General features: G+C 39.8%; 1 protein-coding gene across 1 annotated transcript; it reads right to left on the reverse strand.

The window, feature by feature from the left end:
• Positions 1-4,525: 4,525 nt before the first annotated feature.
• LOC144520389 (troponin C, slow skeletal and cardiac muscles-like) lies at positions 4,526-14,789 on the reverse strand. The gene is made up of 7 exons (XM_078254073.1): positions 14,704-14,789; positions 13,969-14,169; positions 12,423-12,453; positions 8,241-8,387; positions 7,953-8,067; positions 7,555-7,691; positions 4,526-4,831 (listed from the first exon to the last, which is right to left on the reverse strand). Exons 2-7 carry the CDS (start codon positions 13,990-13,992, stop codon positions 4,800-4,802), a joined length of 486 nt encoding a protein of 161 aa, XP_078110199.1. The 5' UTR covers positions 13,993-14,169; positions 14,704-14,789; the 3' UTR covers positions 4,526-4,799.
• Between the last annotated feature and the right edge of the window lie 660 nt (positions 14,790-15,449).

The following is a 15,449-nucleotide window of genomic DNA, read 5'->3' on the forward strand; positions in this document are numbered from 1 at the left end:
ACTTACTCTGCCAGTCACTGTGGCTCAAGCAGAGAGGAGCTTTTCTGAACTAAAGTTGATCAAGTCATACCAGAGGTCAACCATGTCCCAGGAACGGCTCACTGGCCTTTCCGTCAGTATCAATCGATAGGGTAGCAGATTTCATACAATAACATCATTGATGATTTTGCATCAAGGAAGGCCAGAAAGGTCAGGTTTTAGTTAGGGACAGAGCGCCGACAGCAGTGAAGGGCCTATTGGAACTTAAGGAATTATTATTTTCCTGGCAAATGATTTGCCTTTTTGAGGGGCTTAACATATTCAAAAACTCACCAAAATTGGCGGTCGCATCAAGTCTGGTGAAAATTTACGTATTTTAAGGGTTTCGGGAATAGGCGCATAAAAATGGCTCGCTAGCGCCCCCTACAAAGTTACAAAAATTGAGCCCCTGCAGTACGTTTAACGTAGACTCACGAAACTTGGTACACATATGTAGCATGTCAATGTGATATTGAGCCGCCCCCTATACTTTAACCACGCCCACTTACTCAGGCCAAGCCCCCTTTCATAACATTTGAACCGTTTAAGGTAGAGTCTTGTGTGAGGTATCATTTAACTCAGCAGAGAGTTCCTTCTTCATTGGTGATGATTTGACCCGCCCCCTATGCGTTAACCACGCCCCTTTTCATAACTAATGACCCGTTTGATGTAGAGTCTTGTGTGAGGTATCATTAAACTCAACAGAGAGTTTGTTTATCATTGGTCATGGTTTGGCCCGCCCCTTATGTCTAAGCCACGCCCCTTTCATAACTAGTGACCCGTTTAAGGTAGAGTTTTGTGTGAGGTATCATTGAACTCAGCATAGAGTTCCCTTTTCACTGCTGACGATTTGCCCCGCCCCATATGCTTAAGCCACGCCCCCTTTAATAACTAATGACCTGTTTCTTGTACACTATTGTGGAGGTATCATTGAACTCAACAGAGAGTTCCGTTTTCATTGGTCATGGTTTGGCCCACCCCCCATGTTTTAGCCATGCCCTCTTTCATAGCTAATGAACTGTATGACGTAGAGTCTTGTGTGAGTTATCACTGAACTCAGCAGGGAGTTCCCTTTTCATTGGTGACGATTTGAGTGCCACGCAAATGCACGGTCGCAAGGAGCGGCGTCCACCATTGACCCCAACATCCGCAGAGGTGCGAGGGCACGTCCAATGCTGCTTGCAGCTTTAATTTATATTATTGTTGCTCTCTGCTCTTTATATTTATTATATATCTGATACATATTTTTGGCACATTTATATATATATATTTTATTATAACAACATAAGTGAAAGAGAAAATTCTATTTCTCAATTGCAAAAATCCTTCATTAGAACATTTGAAAAACACACTTAAGAGAATCCAGTTATTTAACTATTGCAATTATAACAGGGAACACACTTTTTAAGTTGCACAGTCTCCACCTCCAACATTTTCAAAAGACAATACAAACACAATTCTGCACAAAATATGACAGTTTAAGTTATCAGAACTTAAAATAAATATTAGGGCTGTCAGCATTAACGCATTAATCGCGATGCGATTAAGGGCAGAGCATAATGCATTAATTTGTTTTAATCGCATGCCGCCATTTATTAATTTATTTTCACTTCACTCGGCTTTGCGTCATGCCTAACAGGCTATTATTTTGCCGTACTTCCTCGTAACACATCCTGCTGCTGCAGGAATAGCAACGCGGATTTCGGTGCCTCATTCTGGTGCCACTGATATGTCTGCACTTCTCTCTGATGCTCTGAAACAGACGTTATAGGCAACAGAAACATTGCTGCACGTGACGCTAGTTAACACTATACTCGACAGCAGCTAACGTTAGCCTACCGCTAGCTAGTAGCTGGATTAAACATGGTTACAATGCGTTGCAAAGCTAACACTAAACGGTGTAAAGTTTGTCTGTATTTCACTGTAGAGGAAACAGGTCAGAGCCAAAAGACGTGAATGGTTTACATTTACCACTCCACACTGTCTCCAACATGGTTGGGGCACTGACAGGAATTTGTTCTTAATTTTAGGTGTAATGAAAAATCTTATTACATTTTTTCCAACAGAATTCCCTCCATATACGCGACGATGTGGTAGATTGTTGTGTATTCCATATATGCAACCAGTCTTCCCCAGAAATATTCATACCTAGCTCTTTTTCTCACTTCTGCTTGACATATGATGTTGTATTTCCCTTCCTCTCCATCAGTTGCTGGTATAATGTAGATATTACTCTGTACTTCCTTGAATTGTATATTCCTATTATAGTTCTAATTATACCATTTTTTTGTCCAAATTTTGGACACCTTTGGGTTTTACTTTACTTCCTTCACATAAAAATCCCTTAATTACAAGTATCTGAAATGATCCTGGTTGCACAATGTAAAGTTTTGTTTCATCTCTTGAAAACTCATGAAATTCCCGTCCTTTGTTACTGTACACAGTGCAGACACTGCTCCATCTAAGTAGTGGGAGATCTGCCTCTAATTTATATTTTCGTACTATGCTGTACCACAATTTTAGTGAAAACTGGGTGATAGCATCTATCTGTTTAAATAAATCCTTAGCTTCCCCTTCACCCCCAATAAGACTTTGAATTTCCCTCCCTTGTACATACTCAGTATTGGGGAGTAATGGAATACATGTAACAGCGTTATGTATTCAGAATACAAATTATGAGTAACTGTATTCCGTTACAGTTACAATTTAAATAGTTGGTATTTAGAATACAGTTACATTGTTGAAATCAATGGATTACATGACGATACTTCTCCATTTCATGAGTTTATTCACTCTCTGAATAAATTAAGGCAACTCCATGAATTTCCCAGAAGCCCCAATATGAAAACGAAAAATGTAGCTATTTGCGTGATCACTGAACCGGCACAACAGAGCCGGTGCAGGAATGACTTTCTATCTTGGAAATTCAAACAGCATTTCACATTAAAGAAAGAACAGGGAGAACGAAATATAACTTTGTGCTGTGCAGCCTCTGCTAGCCAGCAACCAGCCTGGAGGATTGTAAAAAGAAACGAGATTGCGCGCAGCTGGACAATAGTCTTTTTGCTCTGTGCTTCTCAGCAGCCAGCAGCTGAGCGCATGCTTCACTTAAGTATATCCAAGATGCATGCAAATGATTATGTCCTGCAACTGCGGAATTAGACTACCGGCACCTTTTTTGGTCCAATTCAGGCACTGGATATAGGGGAGATGTATTTTATCAGTAATAGACAGAAACAGACTAGCTGTTTCCATGTTTTCAGTCTTTATGCTAAACTAAGTTAAATGCATCCATTTTTAGCACACAGACGTGACCGTGCTATCCATTCTCTCATCTAACTCTCAAGAAAGTAAATACCTGGACTTCCCCTAAATGTTTCCCCAAAACAATGCCTACTTTATTATTTTAAATTTTGAAATGTATAGTTTATATATAAACTCCATCTGAAAATATTGTTCTTAAAATGTACAGTAATCAGCCTGGAAGAGAGTAGACCACATGTCAAAGTTTGGTTCTTCTTCATGCATTGATTTTTTTAATAAAAATAAAGATAAGGAGAATAAAAACTAAATAAATTAAATGTTTGAAGTGTTATTCCAATGTGTAGTGTCCCAAACATTGCCTGAAACACAGCTTTTGTTATCTAATAACATAAGGCTACTACAGTGGGCTTGTACACTAGGTGGCAGTCCAGGTATGTTGTATGTAGCATTGATGTACTCCAACACTCCATGTTACACCCACACAAATGCTGTTCTCTTGCTATTCTGTGGAAGCGGTACAAGGGATGAGTCAACAAGTAAAAGTTAATGTGCTGTCAGCATTAAGCTGGTGGATTCATCTTTTTCTTTAGGTTATTTATATGTGCAGTACCACCGAAAGGCGAAGACTCTACTCATAAAGATGATCCATGCAGGTCCTGCTTTCTCTTCTCCACATTGATGCATCAACCCCACCTATGATGAGCATTATGCTAAAGCTACATCACAATTCAGGGTCTGGACCCTTCGCAGTCTGCATTTTGTTCCATATGTGCTCTTTCTAATAAAAGCCTGAAAACCAGCCTTTCTTTGACTAAGGACTATGGTAATTTTTCTTTTTCAGTCCATAGTGTTCCATTATCCCTTAGTTGGGACTAACCACCAACTGGTGGGTGGGAATGGACCATCTTGAGTGGGAAGAAAGTGAACCATGAAACATCAAATTGTGAGAAATGTTTCATATTGTTATATAATGGCCTGTAAAAATGTAAATGGTAAAATGTACCCACATCTGCTGCAGCATGTCATATCAAATACTAACATGGATGTAACACCTCTAAAACATCCAATGGAATGAGCATGAGTACATCTTTAAAGCCACCCACTTTACCAAAATCAACTGTACTGTGTCGGCTGTAAAAGCCTTCAGGTTGCACAGATCTAAATTCTCCCAATCTACAATCTCGTAAATACATACTGTTATTTTTCTCAAGAAGTAAAATTCACATTATATGACAGACAATGATGCAATTATGAAAATCATTTTATTGAAAATAGTCTTTATATATGACATTTTGATTGATCATTACTTTCAGGAATAAAGATATTTGCAGTCAATGAGGTCCTTCTTCAAACCTTTCAGGACCTCTGTGTGACAGGAGAGGCTGAGAACAGGTGTGTTGATTGGGTTTGGTAAATGCAGACAAAAAGTAGAGCCATGTCTTCAGGAATGGCCAGAGATGATGATGAAGTCAATGGAAAGTGAAGATACTGCGTTGTGAGGGCTCCAGCTGAATCCTTTATTCAACACCTTTCATGAACTCAAGGAACTCTGTCAGAGAGAATGCATTAATATATACATATTAATATTTATATAATTCATCTTCTATTTCTGACTTGAACACACCCTTTAGGAGAGTAATGATTCTCTGAGATCCTTTGTATTTACATCTGCCTGAATTTGTTGATAAATGGGTGCAAACAGCTTTCATGTTGGGCAGAAGACTAGTTGTACAATGATTGTGAATGAATGATTATTTTGGGGGCATTTTAGGCCTTTATTTTGACAGGACAGCTGAAGACGTTATTACACCAGTTCTCATGCACGTACATACAGAGCCCCCCTCCTCTGCTCTTACCGGAGTCCTCAGTCATGTCCCAGCGGAGCAGAGTGCGACCTGCTAGCTGCATGCTAGCATCGGGTATCCCCGGGTGAAGCCAGGTTTCAGTGATAATTAAAACACAGCAGTCACGAACATAGTGATTTCCAGCGAGTTGTAATTCCAAGTCGTCCATTTTATGCACCAGGGATCTAGCATTGGAGAGATACAGGCTCGGTCTGCGCTGCCTCCTAGACTCGATAACAATCCACGGAGAGCCCAGCGGTCTCGCTTTCATCTGAGATGTTGCGCATATAATGAAAGACACTCGAAATAGATATCTCGTGCTGGTCACCTCTGTCCTCTGGTCTGGAGGACATAGCCAGACCACTGGGTGCTCCGTGGATTGTTGTTGGCAGCGGCAGGCAACGAAGGTGGCGGCAGGAGAGAAAGCAGAAGCGAGGATGCGGTCGGGCCTGCTAGCCCGGCTAAGGACACTACCACACAGACCTCCACTGCACACAAAATGGATGAGCTGGAACTCAGCATAGCAACAAACAACTATACACGGAACTGTTGCGTGATGATTAGCACCGAAACCTTGCTGAACCCCCTCATCCCGGATGCCGCTATGCAGCTAGCAGGCCGAGCTAGCTACCGGCAGTATCGAGACAAGGTAAGTGACAGTACAAACTTTGAATTTAAACGGTTTCTTCACAGTGTCTGAGTTGAAAATACATCATGTTGTCATGTTGCATAGAAATTTTAATTACATTTTGTGTCTGCTAAGAGTCACAAAGGCACTCTTTAGAAGTATGCCCCCACAACTGGCATTTTAGCTAACTGGGAGCTAGCAGCAACTCCAGTTTGCTAGCACAGATTTTGGTCATTTCTTTCCCTATCGACAGTACTTGTAGATCTATCTAGTGATCAACATTCAGGTAAAAATCGGCCAGAGCTCTCCTTTAAGCCTTGCCAGAAACGTAAGAAATGGGAGAACTAAATGTATATTGGAGTAGAGTAAGATGAAGCTGAATTCCCTAGCAGCATGACCTTTAATTTATTTATATATAGTTACATAAATATGCAAGACTGTACTGTCTCCTGTAGTTCTTTCTTATCTTTTGGTTCTTTTCTTTACTTAAAGTGCTCATATAATGCTCATTTTCAGGTTTATAGTTGTATTTAGAGGTTATATCAGAATAGGTTTACATGGTTTAATTTTCAAAAAACACCATATTTTTGTTGTACTGCACATTGAGCTCTCTGTTTTAGCTACAGAGTGAGGCATCTCACTTCTGTTCCATCTTTGTTGGGAGTCGCATGTGCGCAGTACCTAAGTAAGGACTACTAGCCAGTCAGAAGCAGAGTATGAGGCGTGCCATGCTAGCAGCTAGGCGAGCATTATAACGTGTTACAAAATGACACACGTTCGTCACGGAAGTAAAGGCTGGACTACAATAGAGCTGTTTGTAGCAGTTTGTGAACAGTGTTTTCTGTTGGAGATGGTAAGTGCCTTTGGGGTGGACTTTGGGCTTTTTCACTTTGTAAACCTATAACGTGCACATAAAAGATGTATAACACAGCAAAGAAAAGGGAAAAAGCCAAAAAGCATAATATGAGCACTTTAAAGCTATTTTTTTTTTACTGATGTTATCTTTTACCTCGCTTTATCCCGTAGATTTGTTGGAAATATGTAATACATGGTTTTGTAACATATACTGTGCATATTTATGTATATGTTAAATGCATATTCACTTTTTTATATACAAAATGATATCTGTACATAATAATTAAATGTTTGTTTACCTTGTTCAGCTTTGTTGAACTTAGATAGATGGATAGATAGAAGGACTTTAATAATCCCAAACAGGGAAATTACGTAAATTACTTGTTTTTAGTTGTATCTGTATTTCTGTGTGTGTACTTTGAGAGCAACAAAAAGCCGGAGTCAAATTCCCTGTATGTGTTCATTAAAGCTGATTCATTCTGATTCTATATGCAGACATTGTAGATGTGAGTTTATACAGAGGCTTTCTGTATGAATGCATATGTGCATGTAAAAAGGGTTACTTTTGCAATACTGTTTGTTCACGTTTGTTTAAATTTTTTTTTAATTTACATTACATCTCTTTTAGTTAGCATTATGTTTCTCCTCTTCCAACTTGAGTTGAAACAGTTCGCAGGTTTAAAGTTCAGTATGAAAGTTCTAAAATGTTAAGGAAACTGCTAGGCTGCTAGGTCAGTTGTTCACACCGAAAAAGATCATGTTTTTCTGACAAGGACCTCTAGTGGCAGTGTGATGTTGTTGTGGAAGTTTATAACAATGTATTTTGTTGTTCAGTTTGGAAGACTTGTGTTTCCTGCTAACTTTAATCATCAATGCAAATTCCTTGCCTTTGAATATTATTTGTCGAAACATTCAGTTGTGCTGCTGATTGGCTGGCTCCCTTACCGTCATAATCAATTTTCCCATCATTGTTTTTATCTCCATCCTTCATCAGCTCCTCAATGTCATCTTCTGTGATGGCCTCTCCAGTGGACTCCAACATGGTCTTCAGCTCTTCTAAGTCTATGTAGCCATCTCCATTCCTCAACACAAGATAAAGGAATCAGTCTTATACTCATCTGGAATATGTTGAAACCTTTAGCACTAAGGTGTTCTGAGTGTACTGTGTTTTCTAACACAGTGTGAGTGAAGTTGTGGGTATTTATTAATGACACCAAGAGAGTTTTGTTTGACTTTAGTGATATTTCAAACATCTGTCAATATACTAGCACTGATTCCTCTTACATTAACTTGAATGTAGAAGTTGCTTTATGCAGTGTGTGAAAATACAAAGAGGAACCTACTTGTCAAACATGCGGAACAGTTCAGCCAACTCCTCCTCTGATTTTCCTTTGCTCTCCTCCTTCATGCAGCGGACCATCATAACCAAGAACTCATCAAAATCAACTGTGCCACTCCCTGTTAACATGACAAACAATATTATAAAGACTCCTTATGTCTATGTTATATTTGCAGTTATTAGACCTCAACATACAGTGTTCATTTAATATTTAAATGATTTTATTTCACTCTAAAAAATATGTGCTGCTGATGTCTACAGTTATTTGACAGGTGTAATGATGCTGACATACCATCCTCATCCACCTCATCAATCATCTCCTGTAACTCTTCAGGGGTGGGATTCTGTCCCAGCATCCTCATCACCTTTCCCAACTCTTTGGTGCTGATGCAGCCGTCCTCTGCATCCTGGATGAAGATGTCAAACGCAGCCTTGAACTCTAGAAGGGACACAGTAACTGTTACTGTCTGACAAGGACAAAAGGGCTGTAAGTTACTCATAACTACAAACAGAGACATCCATGTCCACAACGTAACACCAAAAGAATTGCCGACATAAAAACCATGTAGAAATGTTATCCAACATAACCAGGCCAGCCAAGTATTTTGTGCCTCTAGATATCAGTAATTAATCGGAAATGCTTTACTATGCAAAGGTTATACAGGATGTTTAGTGGAAATAATCGAATTTGGCTATTATTCCTGGGAAAGCAGGCATTTTATTAAAAGAACAGCTCCACTACAACCCAAGTAAATAGTCATTATTCATTTATTAGTCTGGATCAAGTACATTTCCAGGATAAAGCCTGACATCTGGCGCGGTGCCAGGTTTTGCCCCTCCGTTTCCCCTCTCTCTGTGTTGCCGTTCTCAAACTCTGTCTGCTACAAGAAGTAGCAACCTTCCAGCTAGCAATCTACACGTTTTTATTTTGTTTTGTTTTTTCAATGAAAATTTGGATGGTGCAACAAGGCAGGCCTGCTTGGTTCCTTCGGTGAATTATTGTAAAGATTTACAAAAAATATGTTTAGGGCATTTCCTCTCTAACTGGGACGTTTTGCGACCGATTGGTGGGATTGCTGTGGACCAAGTACACACAGAGATACACTGGTAAGAGCAAATGAGGTTTAACCATGTATCTAGCTAATTTAAAGAGCTCACGTTACTGTATTGTGTCAACAGTTTATCATTTAATGTATTGTTATTGTAATGTGACACTTTCTTTTGCGTGCTGCAAAAGTTCCACGAGACAAGTTATTTCCCGAGACTATTTAGCAGAGCCGCCGTCTGGAGCTGCCTAGAGCGTTTTTTGCTCCTATCCCAGAATGTATGTATAGTGTAATGTAGCCAGACCTTACTCCACAGCGCTGTGGAGACAGAGCTGGCAATGCAAGACTATTTATTTATTAATAGAAACCTTATTCTGAATGTACGCTGAATTATTTGCTTACCTGTAGACATATTTATATATTATATATTTTTAATAGTCAGCCAACCTGCAGTGGCAGATTACGTTAACAACTTAGTGGAATCTATTAAGTAGACAAGGTATATCAATCAAGAAAACAGCTTGGAAATTATTATATATTATTATACTAAATAATTTGGGACAACCCTATACTATTCAATTAGATCCAGAAGAAAAGCCTTAAAAGCCAAGAAACATAACTGAGGAACCAAATAAAGAAACAAATGGACAATTTTCACTGTTTGTTTCAACCACACTTGGAGAACCGTTAAGTCAAAAAGACTTGAAATGTTCTGTTTGAGACGCAACCAGATGTTTTAACAGCAGTGACAGTTCCTCTCTTGGGCACTTCATGGATGTACGGCAGCCAGTGATAAATCTCTCAACAATCTCCTGTTTGAAAAGGAGCTTTCATTATTTATCCATACAGTAGATGTGCTTGTACAATCATGTATGTGTAATGACAGTGTGTGGGCATATTCCATTTTAATGTTTTTATCTTTTCATTGTTTGAACAAATTGTGAAAGTCAATAAAACTTAAAGTCCTATTTGTACAGGACTAGTATTACCAGGGGACTTTGCAGGATTTAGAATGTGTCTGTTTTGCTCTGTAATTAACCCTTTCCCACTTGTTGCACTTTTTGGTCTCTCCCCAAAAACTGCAAATTTGTCAAACCTATAGCTAGGCGATTGATTCTCCTTAATTGGAAATCAAGCCAACCACCTACTCATATAAACTGGGTATGTGACTTAATGAGCTGCGTCCATCTTGGAAATATAAGATATCTGAGAGATGGGAAGCAGGAAGAATAATTTAAGACGATTTGGAGCCTATTTATTTCCTACTTCTCTTCTATGCTACTGGGATTACTCCCATCCTGCCATCACTGTCTTAATTTGTTCCCAGTTTATCCCGGTTATGTTATTTTAAAGATACAATATGTACCTTTTCTTCATTAAAATGTCTAAAAACGACAATGCCTATGTTATATATTTGTATGAGTTGTGTTCTTACACTATCCCAAATGTTTCCACCAAATGTCAATTTTATTTTCAGACACGTCACGTTTCATTTAGTCGCCTGTCAGTGGCGTCATATAACCTTACACCAACCAGATGATATGTTCAGGAGTAATTGTAAATTACAATGTCACAGAAAAAATACTCGTAACCATAATACTGCTTTTTTTGCCACGCAGCATCATTTTGTGCTTGATTACATGCTTACAGATCTTATTTATTGATACATATCAATATCGATCCAGCTTAACGTTACTACGATGTATGTGCTGGTTGACAAGTAGCTAACATTAATGCTCATGCTTGGTGGATGACATTATAGGGTTACAACATTGTTCAACATGCTCATAAAGTTATTTTTAGTATGATTGTTTTGACCGTGGTTAACAGCACTGGGCTAACCCACGAATGAGTTCACTATTAGCCTGCCTCTACTCTTAGTTATGCTATTATAACTCTAGACTGCTGGGGAAGTTCCTTCCTTCCAAGGACACAATGAGCTGCTCTCTCTTCTCTCTTTCACTTGTTTCCTTTTGTGTCCATCATAGTCCCAGAAATGCTTGTTACTAACCTAGCTCTGGGGAGTTTACTCCCCGGAGTCCTTATGTTTCTTCTTCACCCAGAATATCGCCTTGGAATAGGGTGGCACCAAGACCTGGGTCTTGGGTGCAGCTGTCGCTGTGGACCTACTACACCAAGCTACGCTCTGCGATTCCCTGCAGCTGCATCCTGCTGCGTCCTGCCGCGTCCACCCATGCTCTGCTGTGCCACACTACACCCCATAACGCCCTGCTGTGCCCTACTATGACATGAACTACTACGACTACCATTGTGGTCACTGTTCCACTATCTTTATTATGACTATTATTGCCACTGTTCATCACACCCCCAACCGGTGCCGCAATCCCCCCGGCCTGGTGCTTACGACGCTAACGGCAGTTTAATGAAGCGTCGGGAAACAGACCATATCAGACCCAGCACCCGAGTCACAACAGCGGCCATCCAAACGTTAGCTAACTAGCTACGTCTTAGTTAGCGCTACCAGTGTCCGTGCCGAAAATCTCCTCCCTGCCAAATTTCTCCCCCCTTCGCGTTTAGCTGTCTTTATGGTTAGCTAAATCAACCCGACCTAAGGTGGGTCAAGCACCAAAATGAAACGTTAAGATTACAGAAAAATGAAGGGGAGATCATTCCGGGCAGCTGGGAGATGTTCTGCTGCTGCACAACAGGCATCGAACGTCCTCGCCGTCGCAGAGATCCCCCCGGCAATCCCCACCCACACCAGTCTCTCAGCCTCGTTGAGTAGCACAACAAATCCCGTCCACCCCGGTGTTGAAACCATCGAAAAGGTGACATAGATATGTGAAATATTTTGTGTTTTAGCTGCTGGCTAATGTTAGCATGCTGGCTCACTAGCTAACTGGTAGGCTAACAATAAAAATTGAATTATGTTGGGGAAACTGCAGCTATTTTATTAGAATAACATGAATAAACGTTACTAAACGTAACGTGAATAAACTTGAATGGGTAAACTCGTCCGTGAATAGATGCATTCTAACCAGCGAAGGTGTTTAACACAAAAAACTACAACTCCAATAATTCCACGCAACTTCCCAACGTCATCAAAAGTCTGTGTTTACCATCCATTGTTTTGGTTGAGAGACCCCTAGTGGCAGAAAGTTAAATATTGTACGTTTAATTATTTTAATTCATGGTGGCATACGGTGGAATTTTTATTTACACATTAAAGACATGGCAGATTCATACGGGAATAAGATCACAGACAACCGTCGCAATTATTACAAATTACTACAGGTCCCTAGGTAATACTAGTCCTGTGTGACTTGGGTTAAAGACATAGTTTATTACATAGTATTGTTAGTAGTAGTAGTTGTACTTGTAAATATAGTGTTATGAGTATTATCAGTTTAGGTATGGTGAATATAGATAGTAGTAGTAATAAGTAATAGCAGTAGTAGTTTTCTCACCATTTTTTTGTTCCTCTGTCAAGTTCTCAACCTTAAGGGAAACAAAGTGAAGATGATCATTATATACCACTGTTTATTTTTTTTTAATGTATTTTTTTATTTGACAGGGACAGTGCATATTAATACACATTTCTGTAGTTTTTTTGTAGTTTTTTTTTAATCTGCAGTCCCTGGCCAGATGTTACAATAGGCTCCCTAAAAAGCAATGATAAGCATCCTAACATTAGCACAACATTAAAAATACAAATATACATTACGTTTCCCTGTTTCAATGCGCTCAGTGCAGGCGGACTGTAATGTCACACTGCTTTCCTCACTTACTATTCTTGTTGTGTGGCAGAGTACAAAGGGGGGGATTTCTGACACCAGTGCTGTTGTCTGGCTGGCTCATTTGTTTTAATAGCCATCAGCTGTCCCTTCTCTTCTTCCCTCAGCGCTTCTTTTTTCTATTGTCAGGCACAGACATGAACTAACCACAGCAGCCTGTCACTCTGTGCTCTGTCTGTCTTACACCTTTCAGTATCGTACAAGTTAAAGGAACACACAGAGACTCTCTTTTTTTTTTCTTTTTACAAAAAGTAAACATCAAGAACGTTGTAATCACAGAAGATAAACCATAAACTCAGTTAGTGATCATCGCAAACAACCACAAGCACGACTGCAGTCAGATCCCTGGAGGGACCTCAAAAATACTGGTGTCTATTCATTTACATCTGTCATTGTATGAATATTTTTATGTTCTATTAATTATGCTTCAATTTATTTTCTGGAATGCTGTTTTAAAGTTGTGTCCATACTGATGGAATAAAACACTATATTCATATATTTTCTTCTAAATGTATTCCAATCTAAATATAACTATTCGAAGAATGATTAGAAATTTCATAGTTTGTAAAAGCACACTACAAATGCCCCCCCCCCCCCACAAATAAAAAATTAAAAATTAAATATCAAGGACATGACCTCAGTGTCCTCAGCAGAAGCTACGGCCCTGCCCACAAGTAGAAATTCAAATCAATTCAGAATCTATTAATTTACCCTTAAAAATCCCTATTATTTTATAGATGTTCCAAGACCTTTATCTGTCCAATACAATGACTATATGATATATACTGTAAAATGTGTTACATTTACACCACCAGGTGTCAAAAATCAAATCCTGACAACATAATCTAAACCAATAATACAGCAGCAGCGAGGTGAATCGAAACTTCTCTGGCAATCTCAACAAAAGTTTGATGTTTGATCTTCACAGAAGTAGCAGCTACTACTATTTCACATAGTGTGTAAGTGTTTTTGTTCCACAAATGTTAAACTTGACTTTGGAATTACAGAGCAGCTGTTCGTGTTAACAGCTGTCATACTGGCTTCTGAACTTTTTCAAACGCATGAAAGCCAGCAGACTTCCCCTATCGTGTCATGCAACAGTGTGTTCCTGTTTATTTTTTGTTTGATTTGATTCTTACACGCTATACAAGTCATTACATCAGAGTGAAATAAAAGAGAAATAAAACTAGCCTATCATGCATGTCTTTATTGTACTCACTGCTGCTTTATATACGTCATCCATGGCTGCTGGTCCTTCCCTGCCTCCGACACACCGCTGCACTCACTGCTTCACTCAGACACAGCACAAGTACTGCCAGCAATGACTGCCTCAGTCTTTATTGTTGAAGGAGTGTGGCACTAAAAAACCCATCCCGCAAAATCCAAGGGTGATGAAGGGAGGAGTGACTGAGAGAGATTTCTATAAATAGGAAACAACAGAAGCCACCTGACAATGGGGAAACACTGACAGCAGCAGCTAAGTGGGGATGGTCTCGTTGGGTTCACTCACTCATTTTAATGTTCAGACTATTGCCCTACAAAGCCTAAACATGGTACGTATCGTTTTATCCTGGAGGACAATGTTGCACTACGTTTTTCACATGAGAAGTGTGTATGTAAAGAATGGAAAAGTGGGCTTGAGAGAGAAGTTCAAATCCTAGCTCCTTTCTCACCTCCACACAGCTGACCAATCACATCATGAAGTGGGTGTAAAGCATGCTGGCAGGTTTACTGCACTCTCTGACACAGAGCCAGCCAACTAAAGCAAGGAAGCATGTTTATTTAAAGGTAGCTGGTATGGTGGCCACAGCTATCCTTAGATACAGCTGCATTTGACTCCTTTTTCCCCCCATGTCTCCTGCGATGACATGCTAATTCAGTTTGTTATACCACATAAATAATGAGGCAGAAAAATACAGTATTAATGACGAAAAAACTAAGGAGGTTTTCACACCTGTAGTTGGTTTGCTTTGGTTTGAATCAGTTGACTTGGAGCTTGGAGCGTTTTCCCCTTGGTTTGGCTTTTGTTTCCTCACAGAGAAAAATCCAAGTGAACCCAAATGCATCATTACTAACCCTAACCCACGCAAGAACTCCGCTTATTGGTCAGATGTGTCTGGGGCGGGAGCAAGAAAGTGAATACAGGAAGAAGGTCCTGTGTTCTAAACTAGTTCATATTTCTTGCATCTCCATGGTCAAACCAGTTCATTTCATTTAAATAATTTTCCAGACAGTATTTCGTTATTTTGCCTGCTCTGCTCACCCAGACTTTGCTCTTTTGCTCTCTCTTCCCTATTTCTGTGAGAGACACATTGCAAGACAGTTTACAGCTACAGTTGCAAAGCACACCTGACTACAGGAGCTGTTTAATTCAAACTTGCGGAATACATCTGGTAGTTGGGTCTGAACAAGGTTGGATCACATTCACCACAAACAAACCATACCAAAGCATACCAGAGTTCATTTGTAACTGGACCGGTTGTTTTGGTCAGCACCCCAGTGTGATTGCTGTGTCCACATCTGCCCAAACGAACGAAGCTTTAGGGTTCGATTCAACAAAACTAAACAAGGCAGGTGTGAAAACACCCTAAGTAACCAGCTGAACTGGCAGGTTACTGTCTTAGCTTAGAAGAGGCAGTACAGCTGACATCAGAGCTGTCTGAAGGGGCTATCATGTGATTTGTTTGCGGTTTGGTCACC

Source organism: Sander vitreus, chromosome 7 (assembly GCF_031162955.1).
Source record: "Sander vitreus isolate 19-12246 chromosome 7, sanVit1, whole genome shotgun sequence".
Taxonomy (NCBI): Eukaryota; Metazoa; Chordata; class Actinopteri; order Perciformes; family Percidae; genus Sander; species Sander vitreus.

Excerpts from the sequence above, each read along its gene's own strand:
- LOC144520389 (XM_078254073.1), bottom strand. The coding sequence starts at position 13,992 with ATGGATGACGTATATAAAGCAGCA. Across the intron at positions 7,692-7,952 it reads CTGTTCCGCATGTTTGACAA|GAATGGAGATGGCTACATAG; the intron begins GTAGGTTCCTCT and ends TCTTGTGTTGAG. Across the intron at positions 4,832-7,554 it reads TGGGAAAATTGATTATGACG|AGTTCCTTGAGTTCATGAAA; the intron begins GTAAGGGAGCCA and ends TCTCTCTGACAG.